The sequence below is a fragment of the Procambarus clarkii genome, chromosome 24 (assembly GCF_040958095.1).
Source record: "Procambarus clarkii isolate CNS0578487 chromosome 24, FALCON_Pclarkii_2.0, whole genome shotgun sequence".
Classification (NCBI taxonomy): domain Eukaryota; kingdom Metazoa; phylum Arthropoda; class Malacostraca; order Decapoda; family Cambaridae; genus Procambarus; species Procambarus clarkii.
Window position 1 is genome coordinate 28,405,869 of NC_091173.1, and position 17,910 is coordinate 28,423,778.

General features: G+C 42.6%; 1 protein-coding gene across 1 annotated transcript in view; it reads left to right on the plus strand.

Annotated features, from left to right (window-relative positions):
- LOC123751693 (putative neural-cadherin 2) overlaps nucleotides 1-17,910 on the plus strand; it is a 400,838-nt gene that overhangs the window by 96,788 nt on the left and 286,140 nt on the right. Inside the window, 1 exon segment of the mRNA XM_069330285.1 lies at nucleotides 3,554-3,718. Coding sequence (XP_069186386.1) covers nucleotides 3,554-3,718 — 165 coding nt within the window.

Sequence of the window (17,910 nt, forward strand, 5' to 3'; positions counted from 1 at the left end):
GAGGCGGCAACATCTCCCTTCCTCATCAAGTGTCAAGAACAGCTGATCGCGTGGCATACGCGCGGAAGCTCTTTGCTTGTTTTCTGGATTCACGCGCGCTGTTCCTTTAAATTCTCCAATGTTACTAGAAACTCGCACACTCGATATTGGCTACAATAGCATGCATCACTTGGTTACACTGTACTCCGGCTCAAACAGTCTTTCTACTATCAATGCTATAATGTCTCACTGTAATGGCTTTACATTGTTCTTCACTCAACCATATATTATGAAATATTAACACTGGAGTTTTCAGTACTTTCTCTCGTGGGCGATAACGCAATAATTCACTGTACTCACAAATGATTATTCACTGAATGAACATAGACATATATATGGTATATAAATCAATCATCAATACATGGTAAATAAATAGTTTCTGGGCACATAGCCTAACCTCCAAATACTGGCATAATATTATATATAATTTACCACTATATGTTCATATCAAAAATCTATAGAAAGATATACACAACACAGTAAATTTATCACTGGTTCCTGGTGCCTGTACACACCAATAATCAACATGAATATTACAAGTACTCTTGATAGTACTGTCTAACACACTGGTGCTTTACCGTGACATGGGTGAGACTTGCTCACGACATATAAAATCCTCAGGCTAGATAATATAGCCGAATAACATAGCTAACTAAAGGGGAATGGGGAGGGAACTAGAAACACCTACTTCACCCTATCCTCCGATGAGAGTCGAGATGTAGCTCCTGGTCCTCGTGTCGGGAACGCCCCCACACTACACGTCGTCGTGTCCTACCAGAGCCTCTCGTCGTCCCACCGTTTAGCGCGTCGTCTCCCTGCCTCCTCACTGCAGGTCCGTCCTCCTTCTTGACTTCTTGAAGGTTGGAGTCGGTCTCCTGGCCGTCGTCTTCTCCCAGCAACGGCTGTCGCCTACGTCTCAGCTACAGTCGTCCGGTTTCCCCAAATAGTCCTCTCTTCCTCAGCTACCCAGTGGCTCTGTCAGCCACTACGCTGTCACGAACAAGTGAATTGCCACAGACGTCACATACGTCACTGCACGGCTTCACTGCTTCTTGCACAGCACCTGACTGGAGCACTTGTTGCTCAAATAACCGTCAATTCCCTCTTCTGGTTCAACACATGAACTAGGGAAGACTTCTCAGAGTACTGGCGGACTTCAGGTGACGCGTAAATCCACGGTAGCGGGAAACTGCTGTCCAACTGACAGGACCAACCGTCGCACGTCCGACCTCTATGACGTGTCGTGTCTGACTGCTGGCGCCAGAGTGGCGCGCGGCCCGGACCCCCTTCCTTCGTGACGTCACTTTCGCTACGGGAAGTTTTCATTGGCTCCCAGTGCCACATTGCTGTCGGTGACCAATCCGGTGCCACTGACGTCACACGGTTTTGGCGGGAGATCAGGGAGGTAAGCGCCATCTTGGCTCCCTTAAGGGCCTAAACCACAGGCCAAAATATTACTATTTCATAAATTTCTCGGCTCTCCGAGAAGACTTCACTCTATCCCATATATCAAATTGTAGCCTGCAACGTAGAGAACGCTTGGGAAAAGTAGACATGACTCTTACTGCAGGTGTGGGAGAATTATAAGGGGGGGAACTCCGTCACAATATATATATATATATATATATATATATATATATATATATATATATATATATATATATATATATATATATATATATATATATATATATATATATATGCGGAAAATGCACAGATAAATATGAAATGAGGTGAACGTTTCGGCTTGTTAAAGCCTTTGTCAACACCAGACTGACAAAGTCAGTCTGGTGTTGACAAAGGCTTTAACAAGCCGAAACGTTCACCTCATTTCATATTTCTCTGTGGATTTTCCGCATAAAATTATCAGTGTTTTGTGATCGTCAATTGCATATATATATATATTAATTTTGGCTGTGTTTTCTGCTCATAATTACCTTATCTTACCCTCCAATACGAAGGATTGCAGGTACATTAATGAAGACCACCTCGTTTGCTTCATCTCACGGCCAAACAATATAACGTATTAGTCAGTAAAGGCCTCAGCGTGCTTGGGTCTGACACAAGTGGCCTATGACGTGGCTGCCCGGGAACAATCATCCATTTAAATATTGGTTTAGACCAATGGAACATGACTGGCGTGATCGTACGAGGTTTCAATAACACAATATGAACGCTTGATTAGGAGATAGTGGATGTAGGAGGTTAATTGTCATTTTCAAGGGGAACTTCCTAATTCAAAGAGAATGGACCTCATTGTGAGGCGCTATTGTTTCAAGTTTAGCTCTTGCGTAATTGTTATGGACTTGGTTGTTGCATAACCTGTTGTGGACTTAGCTGTGGCATAGCCTGTTGTGGACTTGGCTGTTGCGTAACATGTTGGGGATTTGGCTCTAGGGAACTGTTCTCGAATTGGATCTTACGCAATGGTTTTTTATTGTTTCAATAGAAAACAATTTATTTTCTAATGAGATATATATAGATGCTTATTTTCATAATATATGCATAGTGAAGTAATTACAAAAATATCAATTGCTTATGATTATATATTTTTTTCTAATAGTTGTGCTATTTGTAAAATATACTGCTAGTGTTAGATTGACTTGTGCGTTCCCTTTTTTTCACTTATTTTTCCCAGGATTTTTGTTATAAATCTTAAAAATTTTCTTATTTTTTCCTGAACATTTTACCCCCAGTTAATCTCCTCTGTGAAGTTTCCTTTCCTCTTACAAATTACGTGTTCCTTCCGTCTGCCTCTCCACACACACCCCGCCCACCTCCTTCTCCCCACACCTCCATCATTTTCCCTATCCAAATACTCCCTTAACTATCTCATCACTCCACTCCCACCTTCCTCTCTTCCCCATCACACCAACGCCATCTCCCTGTCTCCGCACATCACTAATCATTTCCCTAAACATTGTCTGCATCACTGTAACCAAATCCACGCCCCTAGAACACAAATATTTTATAAATTTTTCAAATGCCATAAGGACATGTATTTAATTAAATGCCTATGGACTCAGGACAGAACATTTCACATTAACAGACTTCGTGCACGTGGGTGAGGACGATAGGGGTTGAAGCCTGGGACCTAAATTTATTGTTGCTCAGTTTCAAGATCAGAATCTTCTGCCGTTCTGTCCTGACCTCATCTGTCAAGAAAGGCAGTGTAGTAGTGTCATTGACAGCAGTTAGCGTCCCAAGCAACTAGTTCCGACATTTTTCATAAATTCGTCTTGTACAAGTGTTTTCCCTGGTACGCAAAGATGATTACTCCTCGTCTCCTGTTCCACCTATTATGTCTCACTACCAATACACCACCTAATATCTAAACGATTGTGCCGGCTCTTAACTTACATCCTTTTCGTAGCAAGGGGTTATAGGTGGAGGAGCGGACAGCCAAGGCACGAGGTAGACGAGAGAGGTGGTGGACCACAACGACAACACCCCAGTTTGCCTCGTGGTTTTCGGCGAGATAAAAATCACCAGCTTTTCTCTCTCCTTCCTGCAGCACGAGCTTGTGGTGGAGGCGCGGGCTGGGGAGGCCAGGAGCCAGGCGCGGGTGGTAGTACGTGTGGTCGACCAGAACGACCACGCCCCCGTCTTCCCCAGGGCGCTCCATGAGACGCAGATCACTGAGGAGGACGACAGACATCTACCTAAGGTCATCCTTACGGTGAGAAGCTCTCACGGCCATATCTCTCTCCCCGTCTTTTCGTCAGTCTCAAAGATGGGGAGACAGATGTGGACGTTAGAATATTAATATCTCCCTATCTTCCTATCAAAGGAAATGACGTTGTAATTTGTCCTTTTTCCTGTTGGTCTGTTCGCATATGCTGTTTTGACTTTTTCTCTTACATACAAACTTTTATTGCATATTCAAGGCTATGACAAAGGCATAGCCTCCACTTGGTTATGACAGATTCTAAGCTGAGCATTCAATAATTTAAAAACTTTTGAGATTGAAAGATATAGCACCTCGATTGGAGATCAAAGGAGTCCGGAAAGATATAGGGTGAATGATGACCTTAAGAGAGGTGATGAACAAGTGGGATAGCATAGCGTTCTAGTTCATAAACTAGAAATGTCTACCGGAATTAAGAGGACCTACTGCAGTGGACGTGTCTCCGGCCTAAACATAAAGTGTCCGAGATCAAGTGTCGTGGAACTTGTGGCAAAAGACAGCGATAGGAAATATTTGCAGCATCAGATCAATTACACCATCTTGGATGTGAGGTGTGACATGTGCCCTAAACAACAGTTCTCTGAGCGACTTCAACAATTTGGAGAGAAGTGGAAATGCCTCATTATTGAGAGCACAACTTTAGATAAGGCTAATTGAAGGTCATGCCAATACGTGAAGTACATATTAAGTGGAATGAGAAATAACAATATTTTGAGAAGTAATGTTAGCAATTGATAAAAATGTGATGTTATCATAATTAAATCAAAATTTACTGTGATATTTAGGATTGGAATAGAACACTGAGGGTTAATATTAGATTTTTCGATACATTTGTTAAATTAATGACTTTTGCTTTAATGTAATTTTAAATATATATATATATATATATATATATATATATATATATATATATATATATATATATATATATATAATATATATATATATTATATATATAATATATATATATATATATATATATATATATATATATATATAAAATATATATATATATATATATATATATATATAAATATATATATATATATATATATATATATATATATATATATATATATATATATATATATATATATATTTGTGTTCCTCACGTGTGCCCCAAAGAATGAGGTGATTTGGTAAAATGCTATGCCCAAGATAACTATCCGAGTGCCGGCGGTGGGGTGGTTCAAATAGCCTCGGCTATCACCTCATTATGTCCGGTCGTGATGGTCAAGTGGATTAAGGCGTCTTGTACATACCAGTTGCGTTGCTTCTGGGAGTATGGGTTCGAGTCACTTCTGGGGTGTGAGTTTTCAGTTGCATATGTCCTGGGGACCATTCAGGCTTGTTCGCATATATATATATATATATATATATATATATATATATATATATATATATATATATATATATATATGTTGAGGTGATATGTTACAACAGTTTTGGATGAGGTGAAAACATACTTTCAACACCAGACAGAACACGAAACAATGGGTATAATATTGGGTAAGTTAGTGGGAAGAATGGAAGTAACTGCAGAGGGCCTATTGGCCCATATTTCTTGATGCTTCTATATTGGTGCGGAGTCTTGAGGTGGGTAGAATATAGTTGTGCATTTATTGGCTGTTGATTGCTAGTGTTTACTTCTTGATGTGTAGTGCCTCGCAGATATCAAGCCGCCTGCTATCGCTGTATCTATCGATGATTTCTGTGTTTTTTGTTAAGGTTTCTCTGGTGATGGTCTGGTTGTGGGAAGAGATTATATGTTCCTTAATGGAGTCCTAATGCATATGCATCGTTAATCGCCTAAAAAGAGATGTTGTTGTCTCTCCTATATACTGAGTTCTTTGGAGCTTACAGTCCCCAAGTGGGCATTTGAAGGCATAGACGACATTGGTCTCTTTTAAAGCGTTCTGTTTTGTGTCTGGAGAGTTTCTCATGAGTAGGTTGGCCGTTTTCTTGGTATTATAGTAAATCGTCAATTGTATCTTCTGATTTTTGTCTGTAGGGATAACGTTTCTATTAACAATATCTTTCAGGACCCTTTCCTCCGTTTTATGAGCTGTGGAAAAGAAGTTCCTGTAAAATAGTCTAATAGGGGGTACAGGTGTTGTGTTAGTTGTCTCTTCAGAGGTTGCATGGCGTTTCACCTTCCTTCTTATGATGTCTTCAATGAAACCATTGGAGAAGCCGTTGTTGAATAGGCCTTGCCTTACTGTACAGAGTTCTTCGTCGACTTGCTTCCATTCTGAGCTGTGGCTGAGAGCACGGTCGACATAAGCGTTAACAACACTCCTCTTGTACCTGTCTGGGCAGGTCACTGTTGGCATTCAGGCACATTCCTATGTTTGTTTCCTTAGTGTAGACTGCAGTGTGGAAACTTCCGCTCCTTTCCATGACTGTTACATCTAGAAAGGGCAGCTTCCCATCCTTCTCCATCTCGTAAGTGAAACGCAACACAGAATTCCGCTCAAATGCCTCCTTCAGCTTCTGCAGATGTCTAACATCAGGTACCTGTGTAAAATTCTCGTCAACATACCTGCAGTATATGGCCAGTTTCAAGTTCATGTCGAGTAAGACCTTTTGTTCGATAGTAACCATGTAGAAGTTCGCAAACAGGACACCTAGGGAAGAACCCATGGTGACCTCATCTACGTGCTTATACATGTGCCCATCCGGGCTCAAGAAGGGTGCCTCTTTATTACAAGTTTGGAGTAGTTTCCTTAGAATGTTTTCTGGTATGTCAAGAGGAGTACAAGCCGGATCACGATGCACTCTGTCCGCTATCATCCCGATTGTTTCATCCACTGGTACGTTGGTAAACAGTGATTCTACGTCCAACGAGGCTCTTATCCCTGTGGCCCGTGTGCCCCGCAGTAAGTCAACAAATACTTTGGAGACTTCAGGCTCATGAAAAACTTTCCAGACACAGAGCAGAACGCTTTAAAAGAGACCAATGTCGTCTATGCCTTCAAATGCCCTCTTGGGGACTGTAAGCCTCAAACAACTCAGTATATAGGCAAGACAACAACATCTCTTTCCAGGCGTTTAACGATGCATAAGCAACAGGGCTCCATTTAGGAACATATAATCTCTTCCCACAACCATACCATCATCAGAGAAGTCTTAACAAAAAACACAGAAATCATCGATAGATACAGCGATAGCAGCCGGCTTGATATCTGCAAGGCACTACACATCAAGAAGTCAACACCAGCAATCAACACCCAATTAATGCACAACTATATTCTACCCACTTCAAGACTCCGCACCAATGTAGAAGCATCAAGAAATATGGGCCAATAGGCCCTCTGCAGTTACTTCCATTCTTCCCTTTAACTTACCCAATATTATACCCATTGTTTCGTGTTCTGTCTGGTATTGAAAGTATGTTTTCACCTAATCCAGAACTGTTGTAACATATCACCTCACCCAAATGCAGGCATATTAAATGAAAGCCGTTTAAACAATAGCATAGAAGAACTCTGTTTATGTTTGCGGGTTATAGTTGTGTGTGTGTAAACTAAAGTCTTTGAAAATGTAATAAGTTTTTACGAAACGCGTTCAAGTGTCGCGTCAGACTAGAAATAAAAATGAATTTTGGAGAATTGATTTTTCAGTTACCATCGACAGTGAAAAGAAACGTAAGAAATATTGAGAAAATTCATGGTAGAATTATTAATCTTACTTTTTCGGTCATATTTAATAATATATATATATATATATATATATATATATATATATATATATATATATATATATATATATATATATATATATATATATATATATATATATATATATATATATATATATATTGGTGTATACTGGCAGCAGGTTTTCTTTCAAACATGTTTCATTGAATATGACCGCATATTCTGTATTTATTATTTTCTGGTTTAGGGCTTCTATCCCTCTAACTATTTTCTTAGCATCAGGGCTTAATTGAAATAGGAGTTCTCCAAAACTCATTTTCGTAGTTTTAAGGTGAAGAAAAGAAGTGATTTACTATAGAGTGTATTACACTTATTTGTATAATTTGCACGACGTTTCGAACCTCCATGGTTCATTCTCAAGTGAACAGATCTTACAATACTAGTTGATTTTATACCCGCATTAGGTCAGGTGATAATACAATGAAGGTGAAAACATGGGGGGATACATAAGGGATAAACGTAGGGGCTGCAGAAGGCTTATTGGCCCATACGAGGCATCTCCTATCTAAACACAAAGATTAATCCAGTGTAATTGGCCTGTTATGTTGGACATTGTCTTCTGTGTTGGCATCGATATGTTCTTGTCTTGTCCTTACTCTCATGGTGGGTAGAGTAAATAGTTCCGTGATTTGGGTGTTCATGGTAGTTCGCTCTATTCTTATGTGAATTGCCTCAAGAATTTGTAATCTTCTTGAATCTTGGGTTTTGTCTATTATGCAAGTATTCTTGTTCAACATTTCTCTTGTTAGAGTAATGTCATGGGCTTGTCTCATGTGATTCCTAGGGGCACCAGATTGAAGATGGCATGTCAAACGCCTCGTCAGCTTGGTCGACGTCATACCTATGTACTTACATTGAAGGTTACATCCTTCGTGGGGGCAAGTGTACATGTATACAACGCTTGACTGCTGTAGAGGGTTCTCCGTCGGCTTCGGGCTGTTTTTGATAAGGAGTTCGGAAGTCTTCTTGGTTTTGTAGAATATTATCAGGTTTATGTTTTGGTAAGGAGTAGTGCTTTTTACTCCTTTACGGATTATTTCTTTCATTATTCTTTCCTCTTTTATATGTTCACTGTGCATGGTTGATTTGTAATATAATTTTATTGGGGGTGTTGTGGTTTCTGTTCTAGGTTCTGAATTATACCAACGGTCCAAGTGTCTTCTTATAGCAGCGTTTATTTCCGCGTTGCTATATCCGTTGTTCACCAATACCTGAGTTACTCTTTCAAACTCTCTACTCACGTTGCTCCATTCAGAGCAGTGGGTAAGCGCTCGACGAATATAAGCATTGAGAACACTGGCTTTGTATCTTTGGGGGCACTCACTTCTACCGTTCAGGCATAATCCTATGTTGGTGGGCTTGGTATATACGTTGGTGCTTAAAGAGGTTCCTGTTTTTGTTATTAGTACATCCAAGAATGGCAGACTGTTATTTTCACTATTTTCATGTGTAAATCGGAGTACTGACTCTCTCTCTAGGTGTCTTTTTAGGTCAATTAGTTCATCTGAGTCTTTTACTATTACGAATATGTCATCTACATAACGGCAGTATACAGTTGGTTTTTGTCTGCTACTGAAGACCCTATCTTCGATGGTTCCCATATAAAAATTAGCAAATAAAACTCCTAAGGGGGAGCCCATTGCTACTCCGTCTATTTGTAAATACATGTCTCCTTGTGGACTGATGAAAGGGGCTTCCTTTGTACATGCTTCGAGAAGACTTTTCAAGTGTGGCTCAGGTATGTCTAATTTGGGGGTGCTCTCGTCTCTGTATACTCTGTCCAGTATCATTCCTATGGTTGTGTCGACTGGGACGTTGGTAAAAAGGGATTCAACGTCCAGGGAAGCGATGATTCCATCGGGCTGGGTAGATTTGATCAATTCTAGGAAATCTGCTGATGATTGTAGACTAAACTTACTTGGAGTGTATGGAGTTAGGAGTTCATTGAGTTTCTTTGCCAGGTGATAAGTTGGGGTTGGTATTTGGCTGATTATAGGGCGTAGTGGGTTACCTGGTTTATGCGTCTTAACATTGCCGTAGGCATATCCTAAGCCATAGTCGCCTTGAAGTTTATTGAAATGCACACTACCTTTCTTTGCGTTGATTGCTGTAATTGTTTTGTTTACTTTCCGCTTAAGGTCTTCTACGGGGTTCCTCGTGATTCGTTGAAATTTGGAGTCGTCACTTAGGATGTCGCTAATTTTGTTCATGTATTCATGGGTAGGAATCAATACATATGCTGCTGTTTTGTCGGCTTTTCTTATTGTTACGTCTTTCAGATTTTTTAGTTGTTTCGCTGCTTCTTTGAGTCGTGGGGTTAAGATTGTAGATGAATATGTTCCTCGTTTTTTCCCTGCTTCTGCAAGTAGTTCAGCTTGAAGTGTGTCAGTGGTGATGACTTTTTCAACCTATCCAACTCAAGCAAACCATCAACAGTGAACTATTTAACCTGAAACAACAACATAAAACTCTTGTAGAAACAAAGACACTCCGTAAGTTAACATCCCTAAACGGTGGACAGCTAAAAATCCCTCGTCCTAAAGATGGCTACTTTAACCTGACTTCTTATGATCTTACCCAGGACCAACGAGACCTCTTAAATCTTGGTCTAAATTGTCAATTCTTATCTAAACCAAAGATGCATCAAAAACGCCTGGAAATCGAAATGCTTCTGGACGATATCCATAAGCTAGAAGACAACAAAAAGTCATCACCACTGACACACTTCAAGCTGAACTACTTGCAGAAGCAGGGAAAAAACGAGGAACATATTCATCTACAATCTTAACCCCACGACTCAAAGGAGCATGTACGTTTGCTGAGACAGCAAGGGATCTGGAAAGACGATTCCAGAAGTGGATTGAGGCTGCTGGAGTTGGATCTTACGCTGACCTGAAGCAACTGATGGTCATGGAGAAGTTCTTGGAGATGATGCATCCCGAAACAAAGTTCAAGATCCAAGAAGCAGGGATAAAGGAGGTGAAAGATGCCGCAGATAGGGCGGATATGATTACGGAAGCGTACAAGAGCTTAAGGGAGAACAGAGTGTGACGATAATCTCCTTCAAGAGATTGAGCCTGCTCTTCCCTCCAAAAATACGTCGCAACAAATATATAAAACTACTATGGAAGAAATGTCCAACAACGACAACAACATCTCCAAGGTTTGCCAGAGCGCAAAACGTATGCAGCCAGGGACACCTGCTCAGCCTCAAACCGCCAAACTACCTGTCTTGTTGCCGGCTATTCGCTGATTGGCCGCCGGTCTGGCTGCAACTGCACTCCACCCCCCCCCCCCCCATAGTACTTGATATCTGGGGCCGCCACGACCTCAGTCCTCAGAATATTCAGTGCTTTCATACGGTTAACACTTCTTCCTGGTAGACTGAGCTTTGGCTTAAGTGTACTAAGAGAGGTGATAGCTTAAAGCCAATATTCCCGCACCTCTCATTTTATTATATATTGCACAGCTTGTTATTGCTCACTTGTCTTAACGTAACTTTTCATTTTGTCATTTACTTATTCTTATTAGTTTGATTGATTGATTTTATTATACGAATTTGTATGTCCATTTTATTCATGTTTTGTTTATCTAACGTAATTAAAATTTCATTGTTAAAATTTACTTGTGTTTTGTGTGTCTTCTCCTTACCTTACCACAGACGAAGTTCCAGATTTTCTATTTTTTTTTATTCTATGTTACGAGGCCATACCCCTAGCTTTGAACAGCCGAACACCAACGCGTTACCGTCACATATTATATGGGGGCCTGTCCTAGGAGCTTCACTCAGGTACTGGTGCCAAGTGGTAATTAATGGTAAGCGTATTTAACTTTGTTAACGTAGCTTTTACTATTTCTTACATTCAATTTCATTTTTATATGGTGCGGTGTATTGTGCATTACGAGAGTAACATATGGTGAAGGTGAGACAACTTTGGATTACGTGGTGACTGTAGGCCTCAGTCATACTCTTAATTGGTCATCTCTCCCTCCGTGTTATTACTCGTGTTTACCATCTTTGTCCCTTGGATATTTCTCATTTTGACAGATCATCATATTGGTACCCTGGTACTGTGGTCTGCCCCGGGTCAAGAGCACCCAATCTTTTGCAATCTGACTGTAGGAGGACAAAGAGGGCCATAGTTCCTCTAGCTCGAACTTTAGTTGCTGAATTGGGACCTCAGCAGCAGTTCTCGTCACCAGTTGACACCTCGCACCCCTACACGTCAGTCAGAGATGATGATACATACAACGGTAGGGAATTAGCTTACTTTTTCAGAGCACAAAAGTTCGCTAATTCTGTAAGTATCATATTAAATTCAGTAGGAAAAACTTGCTTTATGTCCTATAGAGACTTGGCAAGGTATGCCTACATCCTTGGACTACCAATTTTACTTTTGAGGCAATTAACTGTTTCATTTGTTTTCGAAACTCTTGTTTCATTTGTTAGTAGGATTTTCTTGCCCTTATCCTCTAACATGAGTATCGGGTACAAGATTTCCTGCGCCCTTGATTTAAATTAATCATTTAACATCTTTTACTTAACTTTAATTGTTAAAGATCCCACAGGATAGGTATCAGTTGCCACGTTGTCCTGTTTCTGACATTCACTATAACTGAATATTCGTGTTACATTTATTTGCTAATTTCACCATGTTTCGTCTCCAAGTTTTCCGTGCAAATCCAGCAGGTGAAATAGGGACTTTAAGTCGTGCCAAGAGGACTGAATTACAAACTCTTGCACATGAGTATCAACTAGAAGTTCCCTACCAAGCCAACAAAAATGACCTACACAACCTGTTGCTGGATTACTATTTAGAGCAAGGTACGATAGACTCTGAAACTCATGAAACTTACTATATTGCAGATAAAACTGATTTGGCAACGATGAAACTCAAATTGGAGCTGGCCAAGATTGAACGTGAGCAGCAAAGAGAAGCAGCTGCCATACGAAGGGAAGAACAAGAAAGTGAAATCGCCCTCAACGAACGTGAGGCTGCTTTGAGGAGAGAAGAACACGAACGTGAGGCTGCTTTGAGGAGAGAAGAACACGAACGTGGACTCGCCCTCCAGGAACGTGAGGTTGCACTACTCCGTGAGCGGGAACGAGTACAGCTTGAAACCAAACAAGGCGAGTTGGAGATGCAACGCGAACATGACAAGCAACAAGCGACTCTGGCTCTAGAGTGTCGTCAACGAGAATACACGTTGGAAACTTCACACCTCGCTCAACGCCAGCAAGCTACTGCCAATCTTCCCGTCAGTTTTAATATATCACATGCAAGTAAGTTAATGCCATCCTTTGTAGAAGCAGAAGTTGATGTGTTTTTCACCACCTTTGAAACCCTTGCTAATCAACTCAGTTGGCCTGTCGACCAATGGGCCACACTTCTCAGAGTCCATCTTACAGGTAGAGCTGCAGTCACACTCAGTACTTTGGCGTCTGAGAATGACTACCACACTCTGAAACAAGCAGTGTTGGACGCCTACCTCCTCTCTACTGAAAGTTATAGAAGGAAATTCCGTGACCACCTGAAGGCAAGTACCACTACCTTCCTTGAGTTTGCTAACACAAAACGGAGATATTTTATGAAATGGCTGGAAGCAGCACATGTCTCTACTTTTACAGAACTCGTCAACCTGATGTTAGTTGAAGAATTCTTGAGGCGTGTGCCGCCTCCTGTCCGTCTCTACTTAGCAGATAAAGAAGAAACCGACTACCTGAAGTGTGCTAAGTCGGCTGACACTTACAGCCTCATCCACCGGCTGACACCCGAACCATCCTCCAGTAAGAAGTCGTGGTACAGTTACGAGAAAGTGAGCCCCGATCAAGCTGGTTCGCAACTGTACTGCAAGTATTGTAGACTCTATGGACATACCATAGACAAGTGTGGTAAGTCTCAATACAAGGGAACCACCGACCAACAAAAACCCAAACCAACTCCTCCTAAGTCCGGTAAGCCTGTGATGAATGTTGGTGTTGATGTTAATGATCTTTCTCTTTTCAGTAACCACCTGTATACTGGAACTGTCTCTGCCAACGGTTCAAATCCGGAGGGACGTTTCAAATTGAAGATCTTGAGGGACACAGCGGCTCTTCAATCGATCATCTTGAAGTCGGCTGTGCCCAACATCGTCTACACCGGAGAAACTGTCTTCATCACTGACCTCACTGCTACCACTCCATACCCTCTGGCCAGAGTCCACCTGGATTGTCCCTACGTGAACGGAGAAGTCCAAGTCGCCGTCAGGGAAAAGCCTTTTCCCATGCCTGGAGTGCAACTTCTCCTAGGCAACGACTTGGCAGAAGACCTACAACCGACCAACCTGATCGTCATGGACAAACCCCAGGTGTGTAACTCTGTGCCAAGTAACCCTATTCTAGAATATGTTCCAGCAGAGGTTCAAGAGAGTGATGAAGTTTCTCCTCCGGTTCTTGTGACCACCCGTGCACAAGCCGCACGTCCACAGCCAGCTGACTCTACTGCTACCGCTGTCCCTCAAGACCCTCAGAAACTACCCCCGCATCTGACCAAGTTGGAGTTCCGTAAGTTGCAGAGGGAAGATCTTACTTTAACACAATTGTTTTTCCAGGCTGAGACTCAACCCGACAGTATTCCTGGGTTCTTCCTTGAGAACGACTTGCTCTACCGCAGATATAGACCCAGTAAACTGAAGGAGGAGGACGATTGGGCCAACATCGAACAACTTGTGATTCCTACCAGCCTGCGGCCCACTATTCTACACCTGGCCCACGGAGCGCTCTCCCACTACGGCTTCAACAAGACTTACCATGGAATTCGTCAAGACTACTACTGGCTAGGTATGGTAAATAGCGTCAAACAGTACGTAAAACAGTGTCATACATGTCAGATGGCAGGCAAACCGAACATCTCCATTCCCAGAGCGCCACTGATTCCCATACAGGTGCCTGCGGAACCTTTCCACAGACTCATAATAGACTGTGTTGGTCCTTTACCTCGGACCAGTTCAGGTAACGCCTACATCCTAACCATCCTGTGTCCTACCACCAGATTTCCCATAGCAGTACCAGTGAAGAACATCACGGCTGCTACGGTTGTAAAACATCTATTGAAGATCTTCACTCAATACGGATTTCCCAGGGAGATTCAGAGCGACTGTGGTACCAACTTCACCAGTGATCTCTTCAAAAGGACACTGGAGGAGTTCAACATCAAACAGGTATTGTCCAGCCCCTATCATCCTGCTTCACAGGGTTCTCTTGAACGTAGTCATCAGACTATCAAAGCACTCTTGAAAAAGTTTTGTAGTGAAACCTCTAAGGATTGGGATAAGCAAATCGACCTTATAATGTGTATTTACAGAAGTCTCCCCAATGAGTCCCTAGGAGTATCTCCTTATGAGATGCTCTACGGCCGTAAGTGCCGTACTCCCCTTAAGGCTTCCAAAGACTCTCTCAGAGATGCCACCTTCAGTGAGCATCAGAATGTGCCCCAGTTTCTTCAAAACCTTCAACACATTCTAGAGAGAGTCCACCGTTTTGCCCATGATAATCTATTGAAAGCCCAGGAGAGGATGAAGACTCATTACGACCAGACCAGCAAAGTACGAAAATTTAAGCCAGGAGACTTCATTCTAGCATACTTCCCTATCCCAGGTTCACCTTTACAAAACAGGTTTCCAGGACCCTACCGCGTCAAAGAGTGCAGAAGTAACAACAACTACGTCATAGAGACTCCAGATAGGCGGCGGAAGACCCAGCTGTGCCACGTCAACCTCCTGAAGCAATATAATGGTACTCCTCCCACTGTCCTGATTAACTGTTCTACCTCCACAGAACCCTACATCCACAGTGAGACCTTCCCAGCTTCTCCTCCCGAAAGCACTGACAAGGAGTCAGCGCTTTCTAATTCCGAATTCCTTAATGATCTTCCCAAATACTTTCAGGATAATAATCGTACTCCTTTGCCCTATTCTAATTCCACTCTCACCTCGTCAGATAAGCCCTTCATCCTCCATGTCGACGCCAGTGGTACCGACGTTGGTGGTGTCGTGATGCAGCAACGAGGCGAGGAGAATACACCTGTCAGCGACTACTGCTCCAAGGAACTACGAAACAATTGGCAAGGAGCTACTCTTCATCATCCTGAAGCTCCAGCACTTCACTCCACACCTGAAAAGTGCTCGGTCCACCATTAACACAGACCACACCACCCTACACCTCCTGCAGCACGCCCACTTCTCATCTCAACGTCTTCTACTATGGGCTTGCTAACTGCAGAAATTCAACCTGGAGACACACTATACCAAGATTCCGACAACAACTTAGCCAATGATCTCTCCAGAGTTTATGAAGTAGAAGCGACTCCATCCATTACTCCACCACATAACGACGTACTTCTTCCAGAACCGCAGGCTTCGGGGGAGAGTTGTGACGATAATCTCCTTCAAGAGATTGAGCCTGCTCTTCCCTCTAAAAATACGTCGCAACAAATATATAAAACTACTATGGAAGAAATGTCCAACAACGACAACAACATCTCCAAGGTTTGCCAGAGCGCAAAACGTATGCAGCCAGGGACACCTGCTCAGCCTCAAACCGCCAAACTACCTGTCTTGTTGCCGGCTACTCGCTGATTGGCCGCCGGTCTGGCTGCAACTGCACTCCACCCCCCCCCCATACTACTTGATGTCTGGGGCCGCCACGACCTCAGTCCTCAGAATATTCAGTGCTTTCATACGGTTAACACTTCTTCCTGGTAGACTGACCTTTGGCTTAAGTGTACTAAGAGAGGTGATAGCTTAAAGCCAATATTCCCGCACCTCTCATTTTATTATATATTGCACAGCTTGTTATTGCTCACTTGTCTTAACGTAACTTTTCATTTTGTCATTTACTTATTCTTATTAGTTTGATTGATTGATTTTATTATACGAATTTATATATCCATTTTATTCATGTTTTGTTTATCTAACGTAATTAAAATTTCATTGTTAAAATTTACTTGTGTTTTGTGTGTCTTCTCCTTACCTTACCACAGACGAAGTTCCAGATTTTCTATTTTTTTTTATTCTATGTTACGAGGCCATACCCCTAGCTTTGAACAGCCGAACACCAACGCGTTACCGTCACAAGAGTAAGAAGCGAGGCGAGACGCAGCAATAGCAGACCCAGTGGAGTCTGGGGAGGAAGAAGTTTTGGGGGCAGACAAGCAGACCAGTTACTTTTAAGCCCCAGGAAGGAAAGTTGCTGAGTCCGCCTGCTGGAGGTAAGCAGGAAAATAAAAATGTGCAGAGGAGACAAGAGTCCAATGAAGCTCCACAGCGTATGAGTAGTACATCTGGCCCGAGGAACTCCAATACGAGTGGGCAGAGTCAGAGCCACTCGGGGGCGTATAGGAGAGATTTCTCCCAAATGAGATGCTACAAGTGCAACAGATCAGGTCACATGATGCGAGATTGTCGGCAGGGCAAGAGAGTCGTGACCCTGACGACATGTGATCCCCGGAAGAAGTACGTTGATGTACAACAAGACAAACCACAGAAGGTAGATTTGATGAACGAGCGGTATAGGCCGTTCATTAGTAAAGGTTGGGTCGGCATAGAAGGTCAACCCGAGGTGGAGGTTAGTATCCTCAGGGATACTGGAGCCAATCAGAGCTTGATTCTGAGAGGCCTAATAAGAAATGATCGACTGTTAGCTGGCAGTAGGAGGATAAAGGTTCATGGGTTGTTGTCTAAGAGTGACATGCCCGTGTGTGCTGTCCAGTTGAAGTCAGATTATTTGTCGGCGGAGGTGATGTTGGGAGTGTGCCCCAACATACCTGTTCCAGGAGTCCAAGTGATCCTGGGGAACGACTTGTGTGGGTCCAAGGTGTTGCCAGAGCTGATAGTAAAAGCTGTGCCGGAGGTGAACCAGAAGGACCGCGGTACAAGTGGAACGCCGGACAAGATAGATCTAGCCAGCATCCTTGAAGATGAGGCAGAGGACAGTCAAGTCATCGTATACCCGGCCTGTGTAGTGACAGAGTCGGACGTAGCCGCCGAGGAAGACATTGGAGATGATTTGGCAGTGTCGACTCCACCAATGGAGGAGGTCAACATGGACATGTCTGGGCTGTTCGGTGAAGATCGAGCTCAGAAGAATGAGGATTCGAGGAGACAGGAAGTGAAAATGACCCTACCTGAAAAGTTCAGCGTGAACCGAGCGGACCTGATTAGGGCTCAGAAAGAGGAGTTTATAGATCTAATCAGGGAGGCAAAAGGGGAAAATTCATGTCCGGAGTCCCCCGTGTATTACTACTTGGACGATGATGTACTAATGAGGAAATGGCGACCGGACAAAGCCGGCACAGATAAGGTATGGTTGGAGAAGCACCAAGTGTTAGTGCCGAAGGAGTTTAGGGCGGCTGTGTTAGAACTAGCCCACTCCGTAGATATGGCAGGGCATTTAGGGGTGAAGAAGACCTTAAATAAGGTGCA